Below are 22944 nucleotides of genomic sequence, written 5' to 3' on the forward strand. Positions count from 1 at the left end.
TTGGTCATGTGGAATGTTCCCATCTGGTCCGCAGTAATGCATTTTTTTTCCCTCATTCGTGAATAACAAGCGCTGGCAGGAGAATAGTTGGGCTCGGAAAAAGGCAAAGGCCAAGCAAAAACATTTTCCCCTTTACACCTTCCCCTCTTTCCTTTTTACCAAATTAGAAAAAATTCAAATAGACCGAGCCATGGCACCTGATTATCCCGGGAGGGGATAAATACAATCAGGAAATCCACATCTCCTCTCTCACACAGAGATGGATTTTAGGTAGTGCGAAGGGAAGCAGCTTCTAATTTTTGATGTCCTATTTCAGCGCTAAAAAATGTGCAGTAAAATCTTTGATATCTCTGATCTAGCTGAGAATTTAGACACCGTTCCTTGATTAGTATCCCCTTCCAGATTTCTAGTCTAATCTAAAAGCAATAGAGGTAACCTTCCCACCCCCCAAGCCTAATGTGTTATTTTGTTTCTCACTCCTGCATTCCTCCTGGTTTGATTTCTCTTAATCCTGGCCCCTCTCCTTTAATTGATCTATTTATTCCACCTAATGGCTAATTACACATCAAGCTGCATGAGCAGATGCATTTATCATCATAGTACATAATAATCAGTGACATTTCAACAAAGAAAAAAATAAATATGCAAATAAGAACTCATTAACATTTGCTCTTGCTGTTTTGAATAATGTCACTGCTGACAAGGCTGTATGCAGAAATTAATGTTGAGCTCAGGGCAGGGGAGACATGTTTCCTCAGTGTTTTGTGGCTCTATCATTTTTCTCTGTCCTACTGTTGTTCCTGATGCTGGGCTGTAGACATTCACCCCCAGCCAGGGAGGAAGCTGATGTGGTACACTAACTCCCTTCCCTGTTTCCTCATCCACACTGACCTGAACTCTAACCCAGCCAGCTTTTATTCACTGTCAAACAGAACCTGGTGGAAGCATCAAACGGCTTTGACAGGATGGATGTACACAAACTCTTGAGAAAAGGAAACAAAAGGAGGCATTTTAAAAGGTATGGGGAAAAAGTGAGTGAGTGTACATCTGATTTATCCGTGTGCCGTCTCTTGTTGCCAGAGGAATGCATTAGTAACCACAGAGCCTGTCTTGCTGTACTTCCAAGGCATCCAGAGAGGCCAAAACCTGACTTTATATAGGATAGGGTATCCTGTTCATGATTTAATCCTCACAGAATAAGAATCATATTCTCTCCCTTTCATGGAAACAATACACATCTGTATGACTGTATTTAGGTCTTGGAGATCTTAATAGAGATTCATCAAAATTTCTTTTTGCCATAAATTAGTCCTGCTAGGGGTCTGACATTAAGAAATGGGCTATTGACTTTATAGGATTAATGTTTCGTGGTTTGGTGCCATGGAAGACATTCCATGAGAACATGAGCACAGACACCAACAGCAATTGTGTGGTTTCAACATTAACAACATTTCCTCATCCTGTATTATGTGTTTATTTTAATGGTCTTGGCTTTCCTTGGAGTGAGGAAAATGGACGTGTTATCTGGATGGAAAAAAGAGGCCCTTGGACTGCATCTGAGAGGCTTGTGAAGCACGCTCACTAATTGGCTGTTTTTGTAGCGAGGGTTTTGAATTGATCCCTGGAGACGCTTAGGTGACTACCTCTCACATTATCAGAATAAGGGGCTGTACTGCAGCACTGTGATCAATAAGGAGGCACACAATGAATGACTGGCCAGCTTGCTTTTTCCTTCAGTAGGATTTCAGCACCCAATGTTGTTTTTTCACTTCACGAGCTCAACATGTTGGTAGCTGAGGTTGAACTGGATTGAAATTTTCTAGATTCTTATTTTAAGTCCTTTAATTCAAACTATTATCTTTTGTAGAGTTACAACTGATGTGAATTTGTGGACACTATGGAAAATAAGTGATCACTGATAAAGTTAGAGGACGCATCACAATGAAAAACTATTGCTCACACTTGAATTTATAATTATGGAAATTTAACAGGTGTACTGGTGCTTTCTCTGTGCTTGGTGAAGGGGTGTGTGGGGTGTTTTGTTAGTTGGAGTGAGTTGAACAATCTCAATATTACTAAGTTCACATTAACACCAAATTGCTTTGTTTGCACAGGCTTGTGAAGAAGGTGCTCACTAAACAAAATGTCGCTCTCAGGGTTATCAATCCTGTGGTCGGACACCACTCGTATTTTATATTGTGGTTATTGCAGAATAAAGCGTGTGGAATACAGTTTAAAAAGCAACCTAATGTGTGTAAGGTTGCTGGTTTAATCTTGTGAAATAGTAGAGAACATCTGGGTAAGGAAAGTGAAAGAGAAAATGTCCTTTCTAATGTTAAATCTGTAGTCTACATTTGGTGTATGTCATTTGGTTGTGGTTTTTATATAAGCCATTACAGGTTTCTACCACACCCTCACATGTATTTTTGTATTTCTTCAATTTAATTTGTATTTTATGTTCTGTGAAACAAATAAACTAAACTAAACTAGCTTTGAGCAAAGCACCTAACCCCCATCCTCTGTAGTTTGGCTGTGTACCGGGTGTCTGGGACAGCAGTGAATGTCAGTGTATGTCAGTATAATGCAAAGTGTTGCAAGAGCTCAGCAGGTTTCATCATTAAGCAATGCACTAGTATTTACTAGTATTTACTAGGGCAGAGCCCGTTGAAAATGTGCCTGTTTGGAACGGGCGATTGCTTGGCCTTTGGTATTGCTGCTTGTAGAATTATTCAAAACCAAATTGTACCCCAAAATGACTTACAGAATAACCCCAAACCACTTAATATGCAACTCCACTGTATAGCCTATACTGACTTACAATGTAGGCTACGTCTACATCAGAGGAAGACATTGTAGGCTACTACTGTATTTACCTGACAGAGAACGGGGCAGATTCAGAATGTAATCACAAAATATCACAATGAAAATGTGGAGTATTCAGACATTAGCGTCATGGACTCATGGCAGTGTGCTACCCACCCGGCCCGTTATGAGAGCTAATCAGCACATATCTGCGTTCATCAACCACCAGAACTGGACCGTGTGTGTGTGTGTGTGTGTGTGTGTGTGTGTGTGTGTGTGAATGAATTTAACACTTCAGCAGAGGTGTTCATTTCCATACAGGTTTAGTGGCTTGACGGTTAACGGTGAAGTATGGATTTGATTCGCGGGGGTATTTTGGCGACAGTAATGTTATTAGTGTTGTAAGTTAGCAGTAGACTTAATTAACCCGACCCAGGGTGAGTCGGATGAAAACTGATGTGTCTGCCCGGTTCAGCTCTGAGATTTTCTCGCATTGCACAGCACTGTGAAGGAATAATCTCAGAGATTACGTTATGTTCTGCCAGCTCACAGCAACTTAATACAATAGCAGGAAAAGAGCCCCCGAGGTGTATGTCACCTCGGGGGCTCCGCTGCTCTCTGTCTCTGGTCCAAAGGGTGAGAGGGGGAGTAGCCAGCGGCTAGAGCAGCAAAAGCCAATGTGTGCTTCTTTTACCTATATATTTAACGATATCTTTTGCATTTCTAATCCAAACAACGTCAAACATGGCACTGCACTTACTCGTGCCCGTAGCAAGACACATGTCAAGTTTGAAATCTATCGGACTAACGGTTCTAGAGATATGCACATAACACACAGACAGACAGATAGACAGACCAACAGACAGACGTTCCTGCAATTTATAGATAGGAAATGTGGAACAAGAGACCTGGAGCTGCTCATCCCAACCAAACTGGGCAACCAAACATATATGAAATAATGCACATCCTTGGCAGCAATGAGTGCTTTCCAGAAAAATAAGATATCAGTGTAACAAAAATGTTGGCTGTATGGGCGGAATGGGTAGAAACAAGCCTCTCCTGATAAAAGGCACATGACAGCAGCCTGGAGTATGGAAAAAACAGTGAAAGACTGAAAGCATGATATTTTTGGGTCTGGCTAAACAATAGCTGATGTCCAATACAAAGTGCTATATTTAGCAGAAACTGGGCACAGTGCATCACTGAGATGTTATCAAGCTGTGTTGACCAACTAATTTGACAGATACAGGCACATTATTAAGCATATCCTGCTTCAGAGTGCCTTACATTGGGATGATGATTTCTGTCCTGACAAAACCTTAACCTCTGGCATTCTTAGCTTAGAATTAAAATACACAACTTGTATGTGAAAGTCCTTGAGTGGAACAAAATACCAATTTTTAAATGCCTTTAAAATCTGTGGATTGACTTTATTATAGCTGTTCACAGATGCTCCCTAACCAGCTTGACCAAGCCTGTGCAAATGTGGCAGTTACGGTGAGAGATACTGTAATGAAGGCACAAAGACACAAAGCTATAATTGCTGGCAAAAGTTTCAATGTATCGAACTGACATGGTATTGTGTGATTTAGCTTGACACTCAGATCTTTGTGCTTTTTTTGATTGTTTGAATGTAGCTGGCACATCCTTTTTTTCCAGCTGGTTACATGGCTGCAAATACTGTACTGTAGGTTTTTAAATAATATTAACAGCTAACGACCAGTGTTAGCTCAGGGGATGGAAAGAGTAAAGCATGGACATTTAGTTTTTGCCACAATTTGTTTCCGTGGAAAATTAGCAACTAATGTAATCTGTCTGCCAGGACACATTTTTATAGATTCTTCTTGTGAAAATGTTCACGATCTTAGGCCCGTTCTGACCTGGTTTGGATTTGAGTGATCGGATCACAAGCGGACAGCTCGGTACGGGTGTTTCCACCTGGCAGTAGAATGTGTCTCCAAATACCTCCTGAGTGACCACTTGTGATCAGATCTCACTTCCCTGCTCTATGTGCAAATAAAGACGTACATCATTTCAGTTTGCATATAGGCTGGTTGTGCATGTTTATAAATATCAGTTGTTAGTCCTACATAAATCATACATACATACATAGAAACGTGTGATGACTTGAAAAAGCGCTGCCCACAGTCTGTCTGTGTGCCGACATAAAGATGTCTACTGACGGGCGGAGGGACCCGTGCAGGAGAAAAAGACATTTTTAAAAGTCTCTGTGTGTCATCTCTCAGTTTGTAGCTTCTAACTGCATATTTGTGGTTTAAAGTTTAGTTTCAATATTATGTCTGCTTATTTACTTTTATGTTACCTTTTAGGAGTCGTGTTACTGCTGATGAAGACCCAACATTTCCTGATTTTGCCCCTTCACAATAAAAGCATTTAAATAACAAAATAACGGGGGACTTTTGTGAAGAATTTATAGGAAATTAAACCGTTTCACAGCCACTGTTTCGCCGGCCTTCTCCAGAGCCAACACAGCACTGTGGAGCTATAACAATACGAGACTAATAAATAACAAACATCCAAAACACACGATTCACTCTCAGTGGTTTCTGTGACATGAGAAATACTTTGAATGAGTGCTAGTTCCGCTCACAATTGAGTAGGCGGTCGTTAATGTGGCTGAGGAAACATTCCCATTCTCACTGGTATTAAAAATGTGGACATGTGAGGCCTAGACCACCTCCGGTGTGGTTTTAGTGATCGGATCTCACTGCGTCCTGACGTAGCCCTGCTCAGAACAAATGGGCCTACTCATAAATAATAATAACAATAAAAGTGTTGCTCTTGTTGTAAGGCTGTGATCACACGAGCTCAGAGGAGGGAAAACAAAGCAAAGCATTGATAATAACAAGCCAGTAACTTATAAAATTAGTTCTGCTTTTATTTGTTTCTCCTTCCCTCGCAGTTGGAATAGTTGTGGAACTTTATGCTTTAACAACTTGTTTTGAGTTTTGTTTTTTATTGGGAAATACAGATTCTTACAGTGACCTATTTTCCTCTAAATGAGTTACAGTCTATGTAGACAGGAGATTGTGTCACTGCATGATAAGGGTATATTTTATTCAGCTAATTTAGGCTCCTGGCTTTAGAACTGGCCAACCCAGCAATATGTTCCACTTGATATATCACTTTGTTCTACTTAACTTCAGCATCATAAATATGCATTCTCCTGAAATTTGAAAAGCAATTCAGCCACATAGTCTTAGTTTACTGAGCCTTTTATAAGCAGATGTTGTTCTCGGGTCGTTGCTTTATTGTAGAGTTTAAGAGGCTACACAGGGATTTAAACTGTCAGAAGGACATAAGGGATTAGCTTGAAAAGTGACAATCGACTCTTGTCAGATTGTTTCTTTAATATCTGTTCTATCTACTAAAGAAGGAAAAATACCTACTCGTTGTTTCCAGCAGGAGAAGAAGATGGAGGTGACGAGTTACCGCTCTCGCACTGCTGAGGGCAGAGAATGAGATACATGATCAGATCTCAGATCAGAGCTGCTGCATCTTCAGCAGGACAGTCTAAACCAGCAGTGTCAAACTCAATTTCACTAAGGGCCACACTGGAAAATGAGAATCACATCAATGGCCAGACATGTACTGTATAGTTTATAGACATGCTTTTATTGAAGAGAAAAAGTCAAATATCTTTGACTGTATTATTGCACGTCTCATATAGCTTTCTCATTTACAGTTTGGTTGACTTAATGCCCTAAAAAAGTCAGCAAAAAAGTTCCTCAGCCATCATAGAAAAAAGCGCCAAAAAAGGTTGAAAAAAACAAAAACAACTTCGGAAAAAGTGACAAAAACTTCGGAAAAAGCGACAAAAACTATTTTTTTTGTTTTTGATTGTGAACCTAAATTGAATTGCGGGCCGTTTTAAAATCTGCGAGGGGCGGATTTGGCTGGCGGGCCTTGAGTTTGACACGTGGTCCAAACAAACTAAGGGACCTGTTTATCCATGACCTCTGCACACGGTACTGAAGTTAATCCCCACAGTACGCTGCCATGTGGCCGCCAGTCCCCTGAGCACTGCAGCATCCTTCTCTTCTAGCTGGCTGATTCAGGTCATTGGAGGTGGGGGAGGCAGGGGGGATCATGACTAGTCGTCACGCAAGTGCTTCAGCTGGCTTCAGTTTGTCAGAAATGTTTTGGTGCTGTTTGCAGTGACAGGTGATGGCATTTTTGACAGACTTTGCCCTGTGATTTCTGATCGTGTATGCTGCTCATGTTATGAACTTGGTTATTGTTATTCTAATCTACAAAACAAATCAAGATCATAAGTAAAACTGAATTTTATCTTACCATATTTCAAACTAAATACAAGTGACTAATTATCTTTGGGAGACATTGGACATAAAATTGGTGCCTCAAATAGACCAAGAGCATCCACCTTTCCAGTCCTAAGGAGGATGGGGAGCCTTTCAATGCTAAATCGCAGGCTCTGTGTCATGTTGAAAGACAGACACTTTCAAATCGTAGTAATACAGTGGTGTTGATCTATTCCTCTAAATACACTGCATGCACAATAGTAGCTTTAGCTCTTCACAATTATAATTTAAAAATGTGCATTTCTGCCTCCTGAACCAATTCTGTCTGTCAAATTTTACATGCTCTCTCAGATTTAGCAAATCCAGACCAATTCCCAGTAGAAGAACATGGTTCAGTCAATTTTTTTTTAAAAGAAAAACAATATTGTTTCATTACATTTCAAGTCTATTATGTGTTTTTGGAGAGATTTTTGCAGGGTGGGAGACAGAAAGGATGCCATGTAGTAGACTGAATCAAAGCTTGGTATCTATTTGCACAATGATGCCTGAATACACTTAACGCTGTGTTTATAAAAGAGGCAAGTTAAATTGATACATTGTTGATAACTTGTATGTATTTTTGTGTTATACAGTGTTAAGAAAACATTTTTTTTATGTTGCATAAAATAAGCAGACATGATGGCTGCAGTAAGTGAAAAATTATATATACATGTGTTTTTCTATTGCGACAGGTAGTGTCCTTGTAGATGCATTGTAAAGAAAGTAGAAGTATGTAATTACTTACAAATGCAGTAAATGATTATGCAAGGTAATTTGCTTAGTGATTCCTTACTGTGTATTCCGGTGTATTCAAAGTTAAGGCTTCACTGTTGATTGAGCATCTTAGTAGACTTTCTTTTGGCAGGTGCCACAGTTTTTGGGGGCGCTGTGTGGCTGCTTCTCTGTCTTATAGTGTGGAGTTAGACATTGTTTTCACAAACACTTCTGTCTACCCCAGTGGTGCCTGAAACTACAACATTGACCATCAATTATTCACATCAGACACAGTGTGTGTGACAGAACACATGCTGCCAATGAATATTTAACTCTCTTATTCCAAGAAGACATTTTTGGAATGAAAATAAATTCCACTAAACCACTTTTAGATATATTAGACAGAAAATAAAGAAATTCAAATTCCCTGTCAAAGGAGATGTTTCTTCATGCTGCCATGATAGTGAACGTTGGTGGTAACCGACAACTTAATCCTATTTCTTTTTGCAAGAGCGATGGCTCAGAACTGTATCACATTATTGTTAGAAGAGAAGCAGCTTTGCCAATTTAACCATCTTCCCTGATTTCCTCAGCTTCCTTCGTCTCTAGACGCAGCCTGCACAGATGCAGAACAACTGTCTCCTGCAGGACTGCGCAGATAAGCACAAGTGAATTCTCTTAGATCTGCTTCTGTTCACCTGCGCTTTTGAACGCCACGTTCAGATCAGCCAAGGTGTAACAAAAGATCCAGGCTATGCAAGTTTTGAACTCGCAAAGAAATATTTACCTTTTCCCCAGAGTAAACAGAATTTAGTTCCAACGCTTGTGTCTGTGCTTGTAATATTTGGAAGTGTGACAAAAATAATGTACGACGCTGTTAAAGTTATTCATCATTCTCCCCAAGGAGCTCTCATTTGTTTGTTTGTTTGTTTTTCTAGGGGAGTAAAACTGCTGAGTTTGGATATTGTGATGTGTATGATTCATGTGTGTTGTGTGCTGTACGTTTTTTTTCCCCCTGATGGCTGCTTGTGAGCCTTCCTTTGAGGTGTGCACATGGAACATGACACTGATAGCGGGACTCCCTGACAATTAACACTCTATCAGTAATTCATATTTATTTTAAATTTTCTACATACTGAAAACTTTGTGACACATAACACTGTTTTACACAAGTGCAGGTTTGGGTTTTTCTTGCGATCCAACCTAAGGTCCAACTAAACTACCGTATGTTTGTAGGATAGTACGACATGGTACACTGTTACAGGACCTGTGGGAGTCTCTTTGCTTCCATCCAGCATCAGATGATATCTACAGAAAACAAACACAACTCAGCTGCTTACCTCAGTAAAAGGAACAACACCTCTTAGATATTCCAATGGTATTTTATTAGTGTAGAATAAACCCTCCAGCCCCATAGGCACAATTACATACCAATCATTATCAATAAAGTTAAGAACACTTTACAAGAGCAAATTAAGTGTTCATATTGCAAGATGCACTGCAGAACAAAACAATCAAAACAGCGTATGTAATCTATTATTCGGTGTTCATCCAGTTGAGCGCTCAACTATCATAAAATATAACAGTTGTTATCACTGTCTTTTGTGTGTTTTTACAGGTAAATCGGAGAGGGCTCCATTTCCTGGCTATGGGAGGAATCCTGGAGCATCTAGCGGCCAGGTGAGTTCAAAGCATAGTTATATGCAATTTTTAAGCCATATATCAGCTTCTGTATTCCCCAATATCATAAAACTGGTTGACCTGAAAACAAATCAAGCAACACATCCTCAATTGTTATATATTGGTAGTCCTATTTATGCAAGAATATATCAAAAAGAGTGTTAACATAAAACAGTTAGAGCTCAAAAGACCCAACATCTGAGTTGGTACCCAGCTACAGACAGAGGTAGAGGTATCATGTAGCTCTTTTGTTTTTAGTACGACCAGTACTACCAGCATCCAAATTTGCATGCGTCCTTAGTGGTTCCTTCCTGAAGAGGCCAGAGCCAGTGTTGCTGCAGGGATTCAAAATCATTGAACAAAGGCAACAGCAAACATGAGTCTGTTGTGTCATGTGAATGCTGTGGCACCAGTGACACATTGTCATTTTACAGAACCTGGTTTATTTATTTTTACATTACATTAGTCTTACATCGCCTCTAACAGTTTTTCATGACCTACATTTTAGTTCTGCAGCCTATTACACTTGTTAGACCAAACTAATGGGCCTCTTAGCCCAGTTTGTTGGGGTTGTAGAGGTTAAATAGATATTGGTGATAGGATGATGTGGTGTGCTTTCAAAGGTTGCCTCAGTCTGTCCTTTGACACAGAATAAACAACAGGTCACATATCACCTAATATGCAATGTGATACAGTAAAAACATTTATAATCATCTTGATATTATGATATTTGATATTTACATTAAACACTATGTCAATGCTTGCATGCTTTTTACTGTTGTATTATTTAGGGCAAGTACACACTTTAAAAATGTAGTTGACGGTGGTTGAAATTACTAGCAGAGTACAAGATTGTTATTTTTTTTTGAAACCATAAACAGGTGAAGTAAACACACTTCTGACAATGAAAGCTAATATTAGTCTTTAATTTTAAGCATTTGTGTGTTGGTTTTCTCTTTCAGTCTTCTGTAAGGTCGGACGTCGGGTTGGTGAGTCCGAGTCCAGTGACTCCATCAGGGAAGTCAGCTGCTCCTTTCTACTCCTTCACTGCAGCCAATCCTAGAAGACGTCCTCTACAAGATCCTCCGTCCATCGGTCAGTGCCATCGCAATGATTGAAAGAAGAAATGCCCTGAAAATCGTATTTTATAGTTTTCTCTTCAGACACAAATGTAGCTTATGAAATCAGAATCAGAACCTCACGATAAACAGAATCCAATTGAACTTGTGTTGGTGACACAGTCACTCAAGGTTTAAACTCCAAAAAACTATGAAAGGTATGCTTTTTTATATTAATGAAAAAGGACATTGATATATTATCTCATTTTTTTGTTAGCAAGTGGATACTCTTGCTACATTGTCTTTTTACCTAGTGCCACTGTGGAGTGAGTTTATTTGGCAGGGATGCATTTAACACAGGCCTCTTGAAGCGGCCTTGATTACCACAAACACGGTCAGGTTTTTGGTAAAGCTGGGAGCAAAGCTGGCACCCTAAACTCTCCATGCAGGAAAAACCCAGCAAACAAGTCTTTCAAAAGGCTAGTCCTCTTTAGTGCACTGCTTGACCACACTTTTTTTTTTTTTTGCCCAATACCGACACACAACCCGGTTTGGGGTCGAGATAGTCACTGTCAATCAGAACTATTAAATTGTAGGTTAACGGCATTAGCCCCGGTTCAACATGGCACGGTGTAAATGCAGTGAATAACAAGTACTGTATAATCCAAAGTGGAATTAGACTAGATAGATAAGTGAAAGTGTGTAAATAAAGACACATTTTCAGCACTCCATTACAGAATGAAAATGTAATTTGTATGTATTTGAAGTTGTAATTTTTAAAGGTTGTTTATGTGAAAATCACGATTTAATCACAAGTAATACTTCATACAGAACAATACCACAGAGTAGATTTTGTTGGTGAGTTTTAGTTTACAGCAGATTCATAGTTACCTCTTTTTTTTTTGCCTGCGAATGACTAGATGTGCTTTCATCTCTCCACAGATCCTCTACAAACAAAAAAGGTTCGCAAGGTCCCTCCTGGCCTGCCTTCATCTGTGAGTGGAAGATCATCTACCTCTCATATAAATAGATTTCACAGTGAGCTTACTTATGCAGACACACACACACACACACACACACACACACACACACACACACACACACACACACACACACACACACTCCCTCTCAACACTTGCACACAAAGAGCGCTCTTGACATCACTAACACACTTCTTGGATGGGAATTCAGTTGCTTTTTGTAGCTCAGTGACACCAGTGATGCTGTTAATTTAAGTTCTGACTTTTTACATTTGTTGTTTCATATTAATATGTACATGTCTCTGTAGGGCACATTTTTCATGGTTGTGTGTGTGTGTGTGTGTGTGTGTGTGTGTGTGTGTGTGTGTGTGTGTGTGTGTGTGTGTGTGTGTGTGTGTGTGTGTGTGTGTGCGTGCGTGTACATGCATGAATGTGTGTGCGTGCACTTCAAGGTGATTGATTTTCAGTGCTGCCCTGTCACAGTCTAGCCTCCTCACAACCTCTCCTGGGAGAAAGAGAGGCTGTCAGAGCGGATCCCCAGCTCTGCTCTTTTGATGTTTAATTAGTCATTACGTAGCCGAACAGGAGGACAGACAGAGATTAATAGCACAGAATATCTGAAATTTCTATTGGTAATGATCCCGGTAGAGCAGGAACCATTAGGATGCAGAGAAGTGTGGAGCTCAGCTTGCATTCGCTTAGACAGGGGGTGTTGGAGTTCATTAATATGCATAAATCAGTAAGTCAGATGTTCATTGTTAAAACCCTGGTGGATTAGCAGGTTTTATTAAGCTTTGCTTAAAATTCCTAGAACTGGTACAAGGCAATTCTTTATTCTTTTCTTTTCTTTTTAATAAGAAGCAACTGGTTTACCAAAAGCCCACTCTTTTATTTCCTTAAACAATGAAAAGGGTTTTCTTTTCAGATTTTTTTTGGTGAGGGAGTCTGAGACTGGATTTGCCTTTCAGAGCTTTGATAATCGTCACCTCTGTTCCTGTTACTCTGAAATCAAATATGGAACAGGCTCAACATAAAAGGCTGGCATGTGTTTTGTTTCTGGATTTGTATTTGAAAAGAAGTTTGTCAGAGCATGAGGGAGAGAAGCAGTCTCTCTGACAGCAGCAGGAGCGTGTGCTGCCTTCCTCTTAAGTAAGTGATATATTTGTCAGACGGAGTAAGGGAGGTAAAAAAAATGGTTGCCTCGCGGGTTACATTTCTTTGTTGTGTAAATGGACGCTGGGCTTTTTTTTTTGTCAGTACTTAACACATAGGCGCAGGTGCGGTTCTGTGACTCATAAGAGTACAATCAAGCAGTACAATGCTATATGGGGAAAAACAGTGACAGAGCATGGGATAAAATACAGCTTCTTCTTGTCACTCAGCACTTCTCAGAAGATAAAGCCTGGAGCTCAAAGGAATTATCCCAGTTAGTCTTTGATCCCATTTGAAAGAATAAAGATGGTAGTGTTGAATAAAGGGCTATGGGTGTCTTATAACCTGCTGACAGAGAAAGTAAAACATAAAGCCGTTTTTTTTTTTGTTAGGTGTTATACGTGGAAAATTTTTGAGTAGGAGGTTGTCTGGCAGCTTTTAGGACGTGTTAGGATATTGGTATTGGAGGAATAGGTGAGGTAGGGTGGCATGACCTATACGATGGTGTAAAGAGCTACTTGTGGCCCTTAAAAATATGTAAAGTGACTGTTGCAGATTGCTGTATGTCTAAGGATGGCTATCAGCCAAAACCCATGTTTGTGTCGCTGGCACAGGAAGCAGTGAGGGTGATGTTAAAGAACTGTCGAGGGGAAGGCACACCTGGAGTCAGAGCTACTCTGCCAGAGGCAGCTGTGTGAAGAGCCTGCTGCCTACCTGTAAACCCTGAATGCAGCTGCAGATGCAACTGAAAGCTTTTGCTTGTGTAAGCAAGTGTGAGAGCCTCACCAGAGACCTTAATAGCTGCTTGATTTATAAAAAAAAATCAACACAGTGCATCCTATCATTATGTCTACTGCTGGGAATTTTCTTATTTATTTATTTCATTCTGAAATCCCCTTATGCCTCCAGCTTGTATTCTAAAAATAAATTTCAGAGTTTTAAATCAGATTGGCAATGTAAGTTGCAAGCCCAAGCATGATGTGTGTGTGTACACTACATGATGGAGCTGAATCAAAATATTTACAGGAACAGCACATCCTCTGTGCATTTAGGCTTTGACACTGCAGTGCACCAGGATGTGAAGGCTATCTAGACAGGCCAGCTGGCTGATTGCAAACATTTAAATGTTTCTTCATCTTATATACAGACACCCTCCTCCCTCAGCCACACACATACCTTCCTCTGTGGTCTGCTGGATGTGTGCTTGCAGACTGGGATACTGCAGATGTGGTTGTTAATTGTGTGATGCATATGCCTTAGAAATTCTTATTTTCTGCCATTATTCTGAGGATTGTTTAACCTAGTTTTTTTCAGCCTTGCCAAAATGAAGGAGTGGAACAGTAATTAAAAAACTTTGCTAACAAATTTGGAATATCGCTTACCGCCTTGTGTGACAGAAGAACATCTTTAAAGTGCTAAGGCATGAAAGCTTTTATTTTTGTTACGGTATACACCTCGGCTATAATTGGCTGCCTGCATTATTTGACTGTATAATCTGAGTGCTGAGAGCAAAGGACAGAGCATGTTGTCATTGGACAGGCTGATACGCTAAGGGATGCTGATGGGCAGCTGCGTGGGCACCTGACTGAAGATGGAGAGAGAGAGAGAGAGGGTTTTGTGGCTTGTGGGGAAAAGTTGCATCTAGGATATTTATGGGAAGCTGCAAGTGTGTGTGTGTGGGTGTGTGTGTGTGGGTGTGTGTGTGTGTGGGTGTGAGTGTGAGTCAGTTTGATTGTGTAAATTGTGCCCCCCCCCCCCCCCACACACACACACACACACACACACACACACACACACACACACACCCTTGTCAGAAGGCAGCTTGATGTGACACTTCCTCCCTCGCTTTGGTTACGGTATGGCTGTAGGATGAGAGAAAGAAAGTGGTGGGCTGAGATTCAGCTCCCCTCAGGGACTTTTTCAAGCGAGAACCCTGAGTGTGGATGACAAAATAGATTGACATTTGCTTTTGACAGATCACTCAGACACCCTTGTTTCTCAGAGATCTGTACTGTGTGAGCGGTACGAAAGGGATTCTGCTCTAGGCTCTGAATCTTAAGACCAAGAAATGTTCCTTGCAATTCTGTCTGGTGCATGACATTCAAAAAAACATTCTCTCTCTCTCTCTCACTCTCTCTCATATATGTATATATATATATATATATATATATATATATATATATACATATATATATACATATATATATATACATATATATATATACATATATATATATATATATATATATATATATATATATATATATATATATATATATATATATATAATATTGTACTACAACAGTAACCTAATATTCCTGCTGCTGAGAAAGCAGCTTCTTTTTGTTTATTTCCTTTGAACCACAGCATGCCAGGGCGTAGTAATAGGACTTGGTGAATAGACTGTGGATGAAATGCATCAGTAAAGCCCTATGTAAACATCCAGGACCACTCCAGGCCTTTATAATTCTCCAGGCAAAATTAGATTTTAGGGCCTCCCAGCACAGTGGTGTAAAGCTGCACATGCACAACAAATGCATTTAACATCAACACTGGGAGGGTTAAATCATTTAAAAACAAATGTGTACATGCATGCAATTCACATTACCTTCTGCAAAGTCCACTGATTGAAGTGTATTTATAATTGTTAATGAGTCACTCTGCAGAGCCGTGTACCCGAGTCCAGTGTCATTATTTCACAGTGCAGCCAATTCCTACCACAAGTGTGGTAAAGCAAGGCAGGTTAGGCGAGGAAAACTTTAGGCACTTTTGTGTCTTCAAGGAGGTCAAACTTTCTAAACTGTTTTGAAACGGCAGTGTATGTTCTGTTCAGTATGTCATTAGTCGTGCCAGGAGAATGATTGTTCACAGTTTTTATGCTTGTGGAAACTACAATTACTCTGGTTATGTCATTATAAGTGCCTGGTTAACTCAACTATGTTTATATATCAGCGGTTTTATTTTAATAATGTAAGAAATTACATAATTTATTTTTATTTTGGTGTTTGACATATTTTTGTTAGACGTTGAACAAATGTGTAAAAAATGACTACAATAGTTGCAGCACAGGTTGTAATACGCTAAATAAGTTTTTAAAAAATCACATTTTTGGTGCATCAATTTTGGATTTAAATATAGATTATTTTGGTCTGTAAATAATTTCACCTGATGCAAAGAAGACGCATTTTCTAGCATACTAATCTGAATTATTTTAGTATTAAACTTTTGCCAAAGTATCTTTTCTAAATGTCTACAATTTGTATTATCAATACAAGTACAGAGGACCTGTTTTATTAAACATTAACATTGACATTATTCACTAGTGCTTAATTTAATGTAAATATGCAGAGGAAACTGCAAATCACTTAAATGAAATTAGAAAATTGAAAATGAGAAGAATGATCTTTGTACAATGACATTTTCACATTTTTGTGTTAGCTTGCCTGCCTGTGTCAGTGCCAGAGTGACCTGATATTAACATTGAAACAAATAACTACATGCCACACTTACAGAAAGTTAACAGTCACTTCTGCAGTTCTAAGCAGCTTTCACCTGCCTTTAGATCATTGTTTTGGTTCTCTGGTCCACACAGAAACTGCGTGGTTGAGTCTCGCTCCTCTCATCGAGCCCACCCATATAAAACCATAGGCAGCAAACAAGCTCAGACAAGCCAAGTATATGCTGCCTGCCCAGTGCAAGATGACACACCACACCAGACCTGTAAGTGAGTGCTGTGCTTCCTGTCATCAAGTAAAAACTTACCCACATTGCTCTGTGTTTTCTGGATGTGTAAGTAGGCAGGAAGGTCCTAGATCGTGTACATAAGCTCTCGCTTAGCGAAAGCTTATGGACTTGTACGCGCTTGTACATGGTGGCTGTTATGCAGACCTAAGTGCATTTGTTTTTTTATTCATTAAGGATGGATTTACCTTGTGTAATGCTGTTGTAATTTATTTGGAATTTATTTTAGGTGTGTCCGGAATTTCAGAGATGTTGTGGGTGAACTATATATTTTTGAATAGGTTATTTATCCAAAATGTTCTGTTCTGCGTGGGTTAGTTTTGCAGTAGAAACACGGGTGAAAGGGACTTCACTGTGTACTATAAAGTCTATAATGCGTATTCTACATGTTATTACTCTTTGTTCAGCCTGTTCAACTGGCAGGGGACAATATTTTAGGCTCCGACCTGACCCCAGTTACTAAGCTCCCCAGAGATGACCTCATCAGATGGCTGATTAGATAGACACCCTTGGTTTGACAGGGATGACGCTGAACAGTCTCGGCCACCTCTGGGACCCTAGCCTTTGTGTTTATCTTTGTTTGGGTTGCTGAAATTTACCACTGACATTAGAGGCTGCAGATAATGGAACAGACAAACAAGCCACAGGCCTGACCCCTTTCATCTACAAGGAGAACAAGGAGTTAAAAGGACAAAGAGTACAAAAATAATGCACAGATTAAAGTCATTACTTACATTCTGGCCTGTTGTAAATTATTCATGCAGGGCTTGCGTGAGTTTACAGCATTAATGCAAACCTTGATTTTAGATCGCTGGCAGGCTCAGAACACAGCCTGTCAACAATCACTAAGGTAGAGTCCGTGTTTGTAATTAGAGGCCATCTAAGCCAGGCTGCTGTGACCGAGTACATCATTGGACCACATGAGGCTCATGTTGTCCCTGAGGTTCTTAACTTCTGGAAGGTGGCGTGTGTGAGGGGTAAATCACACCCGTTAAATGTAATGGTGATAGTGGGTGACCATCCTGCTCAGTGTGCAGGATGTGTCCGTTAGTTTGTTTCCCTTGTTTTGCATTTGCTATTTCAAATATAATATATAGTTTATTAGCACCAGTGAACTATAAGAGCATTATCATGTAGTTCATTTCTGATTCTAGGTTGTTACAGTTTTGTAAAATGCCTTGAAAGTAATTTCTGCTAGATAGAAAGGTGTAATGGTTTCAGTGTCAAAGATGAGAGAATTTGTTCAAAAAGTAGGTGGTAGACAAATTCATCTTCATATTAATTTCAAAACGGTGATATAGTCATCTTTTCTTGAATCACCCTGGTCATTGCTCCTCAGACCACTCCCACTCCCGTCCTCGTTCTGCCAGAACACAACAATCACTTCTCATCGTTTGAAATCAGCTGAAAAACATCCTCACTTTCCAACCACTGAATCTCCATCTCTCTCTTCACATCTCTCTTATGCACTTCTGATTTTCATTGTCACATTTATTCTGCAATGTGAAACAATAGAAATCTGTTAGTGTAAAGAATGAGAATCAGGTCTCAGGGTTTTTAGTTTTTCCAACAAAGATGTCCAACAAATCTATTGTTGTTTATTTTCCCTCTAGCATGGGGAATGGATATATTTAGTAGCGTTGCTACGTACTGTACATTTACTGCCGTCAGACATTTAGAGGATTAATATCCGTTGTTTGAAGGTGCTGTTCCCAATTATTAATTTGTGTATATCTTTCTTGCAGCCTTGTAAGTATGATTGAAAACATAAATGCAGGCAATGGACAGTATATAACAAAGGCAAGGCAAGGCGATTTTATTTGTATAGCACAGTTCAGCAAAAAAACAATATAAAAACAGTAAATACAAAATTAAAAACAATTAAAAGTGCAAAACAAAGCAAAATTATAGTGTGCAGGAATGGTAAAATGTTGGTGCATAGCACTATCTGTACTAAAATGTAATTTATATGACAACATATCCACAACATGGACATTTTGTACCAAAGCTTGTCCATTGTCTTAAAAGAAGTTATTTGTAAAAATCAAACACACGCACACTTAATGTGTAATTAAAACATGGGCACTCTCAAAATATTCTTTTTTTTCCCTTGTGTGTGTGTGTGTGTGGGGGGGGGGGGGGGGGGCTGGTTTTGCTTTATTAGAGTTGTGAAATTTAAAGATAATGTTGTGTTTGCCAGCTGTGGTCCACAGTCTCAGAATCCTAAAGTAGGTGGCAGTCAGTAAAGTTCATTTAAATTCCAGATTTATTAAAGTTCATAATGTCTCTTCACTTACTGTATATGGATCCAAACAAGCTCAGCATTCTCTTTGAGTGCCTTTATATACGGGGAACTAGGGGTTTCCTGACCGTCAGTCAGTCAAAAGCAACGACTTTAATGAATACAGCTGTGACATCACTGCATCCTTCTACAACAGTCGTGTCTAAACTCAGATGCCCTGTGATGCATTGTGTGACAGTCAGCAGGGTCAGACAGGTTTCCCCTGTGCTTTTCTTCACCTTCTATCACAACATCTCTATTTCGGCTCTCTGAGAGAAACAGTAGTGACTATGTTTACATGCACACAAAATTCTGGTTTTTGCCCTTATTCCAAAAAAGAAAATATTCCTATTAAGCTAAATTGTATTCTATGTGTATTAAGAATGTCTTACAATCATCTTACATTTAACTTGATGAACCCTTCAGGAACCCTAAGTTATTCCATTCATAATACAGCCAGGAGTTTGAGAGGTGGGGCTCCATCCCCATGTACGCACCCCTCACTCTCCGAGTCAGCCCTCTCTAATTAGAACCAGAGCTTACAGGAAACAATCTTCCTGTCTGATGACATCATCCCTAAATCCATGCATGAGATGGGGGTGACCTCAGCCTGTGGATTTGCTCTGTGTTTTTCAACACCCAAACAAATCCCAAGAAAAGCACCTTGTGATGACTCGAGTGTCTTTAGAAAGGGTAGTGTGAACAGGTGGGTGGAGCTGAGCCTTCATCTCCTAGACAAGGGGGTTTCAAAGTCTGACCCTGTGAGCCCACCCTCAGACAAAATTGAGACAACTATGTCCACCATAAGCTATTAGCATTTCCTGTACGCAATGCACGGATGTACAGACAACTATCACTGGATTACTTTGATATTAAAGAAAACTTGAAAACATGATGATTCATGAAGTACTTGAGTTATAAGGAATGTCTTTTCCTATGATTTCCAAGCAGATTCATGGATGTTTTTTTATAAAAGACATCAGAGATAATGACATTCACGAACATTTACAGTCCCAGTCACACTGAATCTAGAAATATGTGTATCATGTCTCTGTGTTGAGAGTTGACTGAGTTATGACTCTTAAGGAGTGCAAATCTTGACACAAATTGTGGCTATCGGGCACCAAGGGTTTGTGTCACAGCCACTGCTGCTGCTCCAACTGCTGACTGTGTTGGTAAACCGGCCACATCAGTGGGTCAAACTACAATAACTTACTCCCTGTTGTTTTTACAACACCAGCATGCACCTGTCCCTGCACCTCACGCACTATCTATGCCTCACGCCTTTCCCTCCACGCCCCCCTTTAACTCTCGCCTCACAGTCGGAAAACCTCCTAGACTGAAGCACTGAATCATTCACTGAGTTTCATTCACTTTGATTCAATAAAACATGTTCTCTACTTGAAAGGCATAGACTGCGTCTCCTGCAGAGTCAGTATCAAAAGAATGGTCGCAGTGTCCTGAGTCAGCCAGCACTGGTACGACACAGTATGTGTACATCATTTCCCAAATGAATGCTTATTTTCTCCCGCTTTCATGTGTTTTCCTTGCAACACCGTGCTGTGTGTCTGGACTTGTTTTAGACCCCTTCAAACACTTCTATCATGACCATTTTCCTTAAAGCCTCAACTTGAAACAGCGCCAGATATAAAGCAGTAACCGCATGTCGAGCCAATGTTTTGGACGAGTTTAAAAGAGTCCTAGAGAAGAAAGAGGGATAAATAATAACAGCACTAAAAGGGAAAGCATAATAAAGGCCTAGTTTTCTTCGGGAAGTGGAAGCTTTCATCTCTCTATTACAATAATGTTCTCAATGAGTCTACAGGCCTGTGTTTAGTCCAGGAAGCTTCAAGTGGCACACATGAAAGGCTCCAGTCAGACAGGACAGACTGGGCTCGCACTGGAATATGGTATCTATCCTCTCCTCCTCTCCTTTCTTCTCCTCTCGTTTGCTCTCCCCCTCCTCCTACATGATAAAGGTAATGGGGAGCTGTGTGGCTCACAGTGACAGTAAACCATGGTAAAATGGCTGTCGATGTTCTGCCCCCCGGTGCTCCCCCCATCTGAGGCCCCCAGGGTTTAGGAAATGGAGCATTATTTTCATGTTCCAACGTTACGAGCCGGCTTCCCTTTGCAGCTGTTGCTTGCTTTACAACTCTGTGTTTACAGGCACTTCAGCTAAAGGTCTCACTCTGCCAACACCAAAACTCAGTATTTCATAAATACAGTTCATGTTTCTTTTCCTCTCATTTGGATTTGGATTCATGGATGTTTGCCTTACATTTTGAGCCTTTACATTCTCTTACTAATGACTCCTGATGTGTGTGTGAGCCATGTGTGAAAACAGGTTAAATGTGTTGCCAGAAGCTTGCGTTCTTACAAAAAAACATATTTTACCCCCCTGCCTGTAAAGTCGTTAAATCATCACAAAGACATTCTAGATTAAAATGTGTGGAAGAGAACAGGCTCACACTATTTATGCACTCATTTGGACGCCTTTTAATTCCACATATTAATGAAATCCAGCTTTGAATGAAATTATTTTAGTTTCAGTTTGCTGGGGTTTCCCTGTAGAAAATCTAAATATTTTATGCTTGGAATTAATTTCTTTTTACTCTGCTACTTTTTTAAATCCGCTCACACATTTGTTTTCTGTCCCGCCCACTTCGCTTTATCTTTTCTACACTCACCTCCCCTCCCCCTCGTCCTTTTCCTCTTTGCCTCAGCACTTAGAGGCTTAAGAGAGGGATGTACCACATGAGCCACTCCCTTCTGACAGCCACCCCCTTCACACAGTGTGGAATGGCACAGTCCTGCTTTGCATAAGTTTCCTCTGAGTGGGTCTGTGTGGAGGCCAGTACTGGAAGAATTATTAGACCCTTTTGAACGGCTTGGATGTATGAGAGAGAAAGCTAGAGTGCTGCTGTAGTGTATCTGTATCACTTAAACTGTTAAAGCTATAATGTATTGTGCCTACCCTGTCCCAGGAATGGGCAGTAACTCTTTAATGTATTACTACAACGGGAAATCGGTGAGTAGTCTCTTTGGGAATGTGTGTGTATTAGACAGAGAAGAGCTAGAAGAAGTGTGTGTGTGTGTGTGTGTGTGTGTGTGTGTGTGTGTGTGTGTGTGTGTGTGTGTGTGTGTGTGTGTGTGTGTGTGTGTGTGAGAGAGAGACTGTCGGTCTCAGTCTGCTTGTCCATCTGACTGTCATTTTAGTATTTCATTTATTTGAACATAAAGGCATTGTGTTCTTGTATGTGTGAATGCATGTGCCTGAGGCTCCTCTCTCAATTTCCATTACATCAGTTAAAGCTCTGTGACAGTACAATTTAATAATTCAAGTGTTTTGCTTTAAACTTGGTATGCTGCTTTATACCTCAGCTGTGTACAAACAAGTTCATATTCTAGGCAACACATTAAGAAAAGTTATGCCATTTTAAAAACTTTTTCTCATACACAGAAATGAAACGTTGTGGCAGAAAAAGTTTTTTGCAGCCTTGAATTTATTTTTACTGGCTGGTTGCTTCAGCTCCGAGACTGGGTTGAAATAATAACAAGTGGGAGTCTGGGAATGATTAAGGGAAAAAGCCTGCCTGTTGAGGTTAGACTTTCCTGTTTGCAGATTGAGCTCTAAGCACCACTGTTGCTGTTATTCCATCTGTATTTAATCACATTGGCATTCTTGACACCACAGGGAGCCTAATGTGATTTCTGAACTTCTCTGTAATGATCTCTTTGATTTTTGTTACTCTGAAAATGTTCTCTGTATGAGTAGTTTATGGGTGTGTGTGTGTGTGTGTGTGTGTGTGTGCGTGTACGTGCACGTGTGCTGCACTTGTACTTGATGAGTTTTGACTCAAACTTAAGATATTGATCTAAAGATAGGTTACTTGTGTGATGCAGAAAGTTTTTAGAATGTGTTCTTTTGAAATAATTCCTCCTGTTTCTATGGTCAATGTTATTGTAAAATCAATCCAGTGGGCTTATGAATTTGCTCAAGGACACAGTTCTGACAATGGCTGAATGAGCTCTGTAGTGTATTTCAGTAATCCTTAAGTGATGATCCTGCCATAAGCAAATTACACAGGCAGATTGCCACCTGTCAGTGCTATTTTTGCTTTTACATAAAGGGTACATGAAGGAAAAATAAAGAGGATAGACTTCTTATATTGTATTGAAAAGGTCATCTTACTCATGCTTGTTTTTCAACT

At 39.9% G+C, this 22944-nt stretch overlaps 1 protein-coding gene across 5 annotated transcripts in view; it reads left to right on the plus strand.

Annotated features, from left to right (window-relative positions):
* Positions 1 to 22944, plus strand: part of tcf12 (transcription factor 12) — a 78307-nt gene that overhangs the window by 30922 nt on the left and 24441 nt on the right. For 4 of the 5 annotated variants that reach the window (XM_031314115.2, XM_031314114.2, XM_031314113.2 and 1 more), the window contains 3 exons: positions 9457 to 9518; positions 10481 to 10613; positions 11519 to 11571. In XM_031314115.2, the coding sequence (XP_031169975.1) occupies positions 9457 to 9518; positions 10481 to 10613; positions 11519 to 11571 (248 nt within the window). Of the gene's footprint in view, positions 1 to 9456; positions 9519 to 10480; positions 10614 to 11518; positions 11572 to 21494; positions 21762 to 22944 lie in introns of those variants that run through there. The other variant, XM_031314117.2, reaches the window with a different exon arrangement.

Source organism: Sander lucioperca, chromosome 3, assembly GCF_008315115.2.
Source record: "Sander lucioperca isolate FBNREF2018 chromosome 3, SLUC_FBN_1.2, whole genome shotgun sequence".
Taxonomy (NCBI): Eukaryota; Metazoa; Chordata; class Actinopteri; order Perciformes; family Percidae; genus Sander; species Sander lucioperca.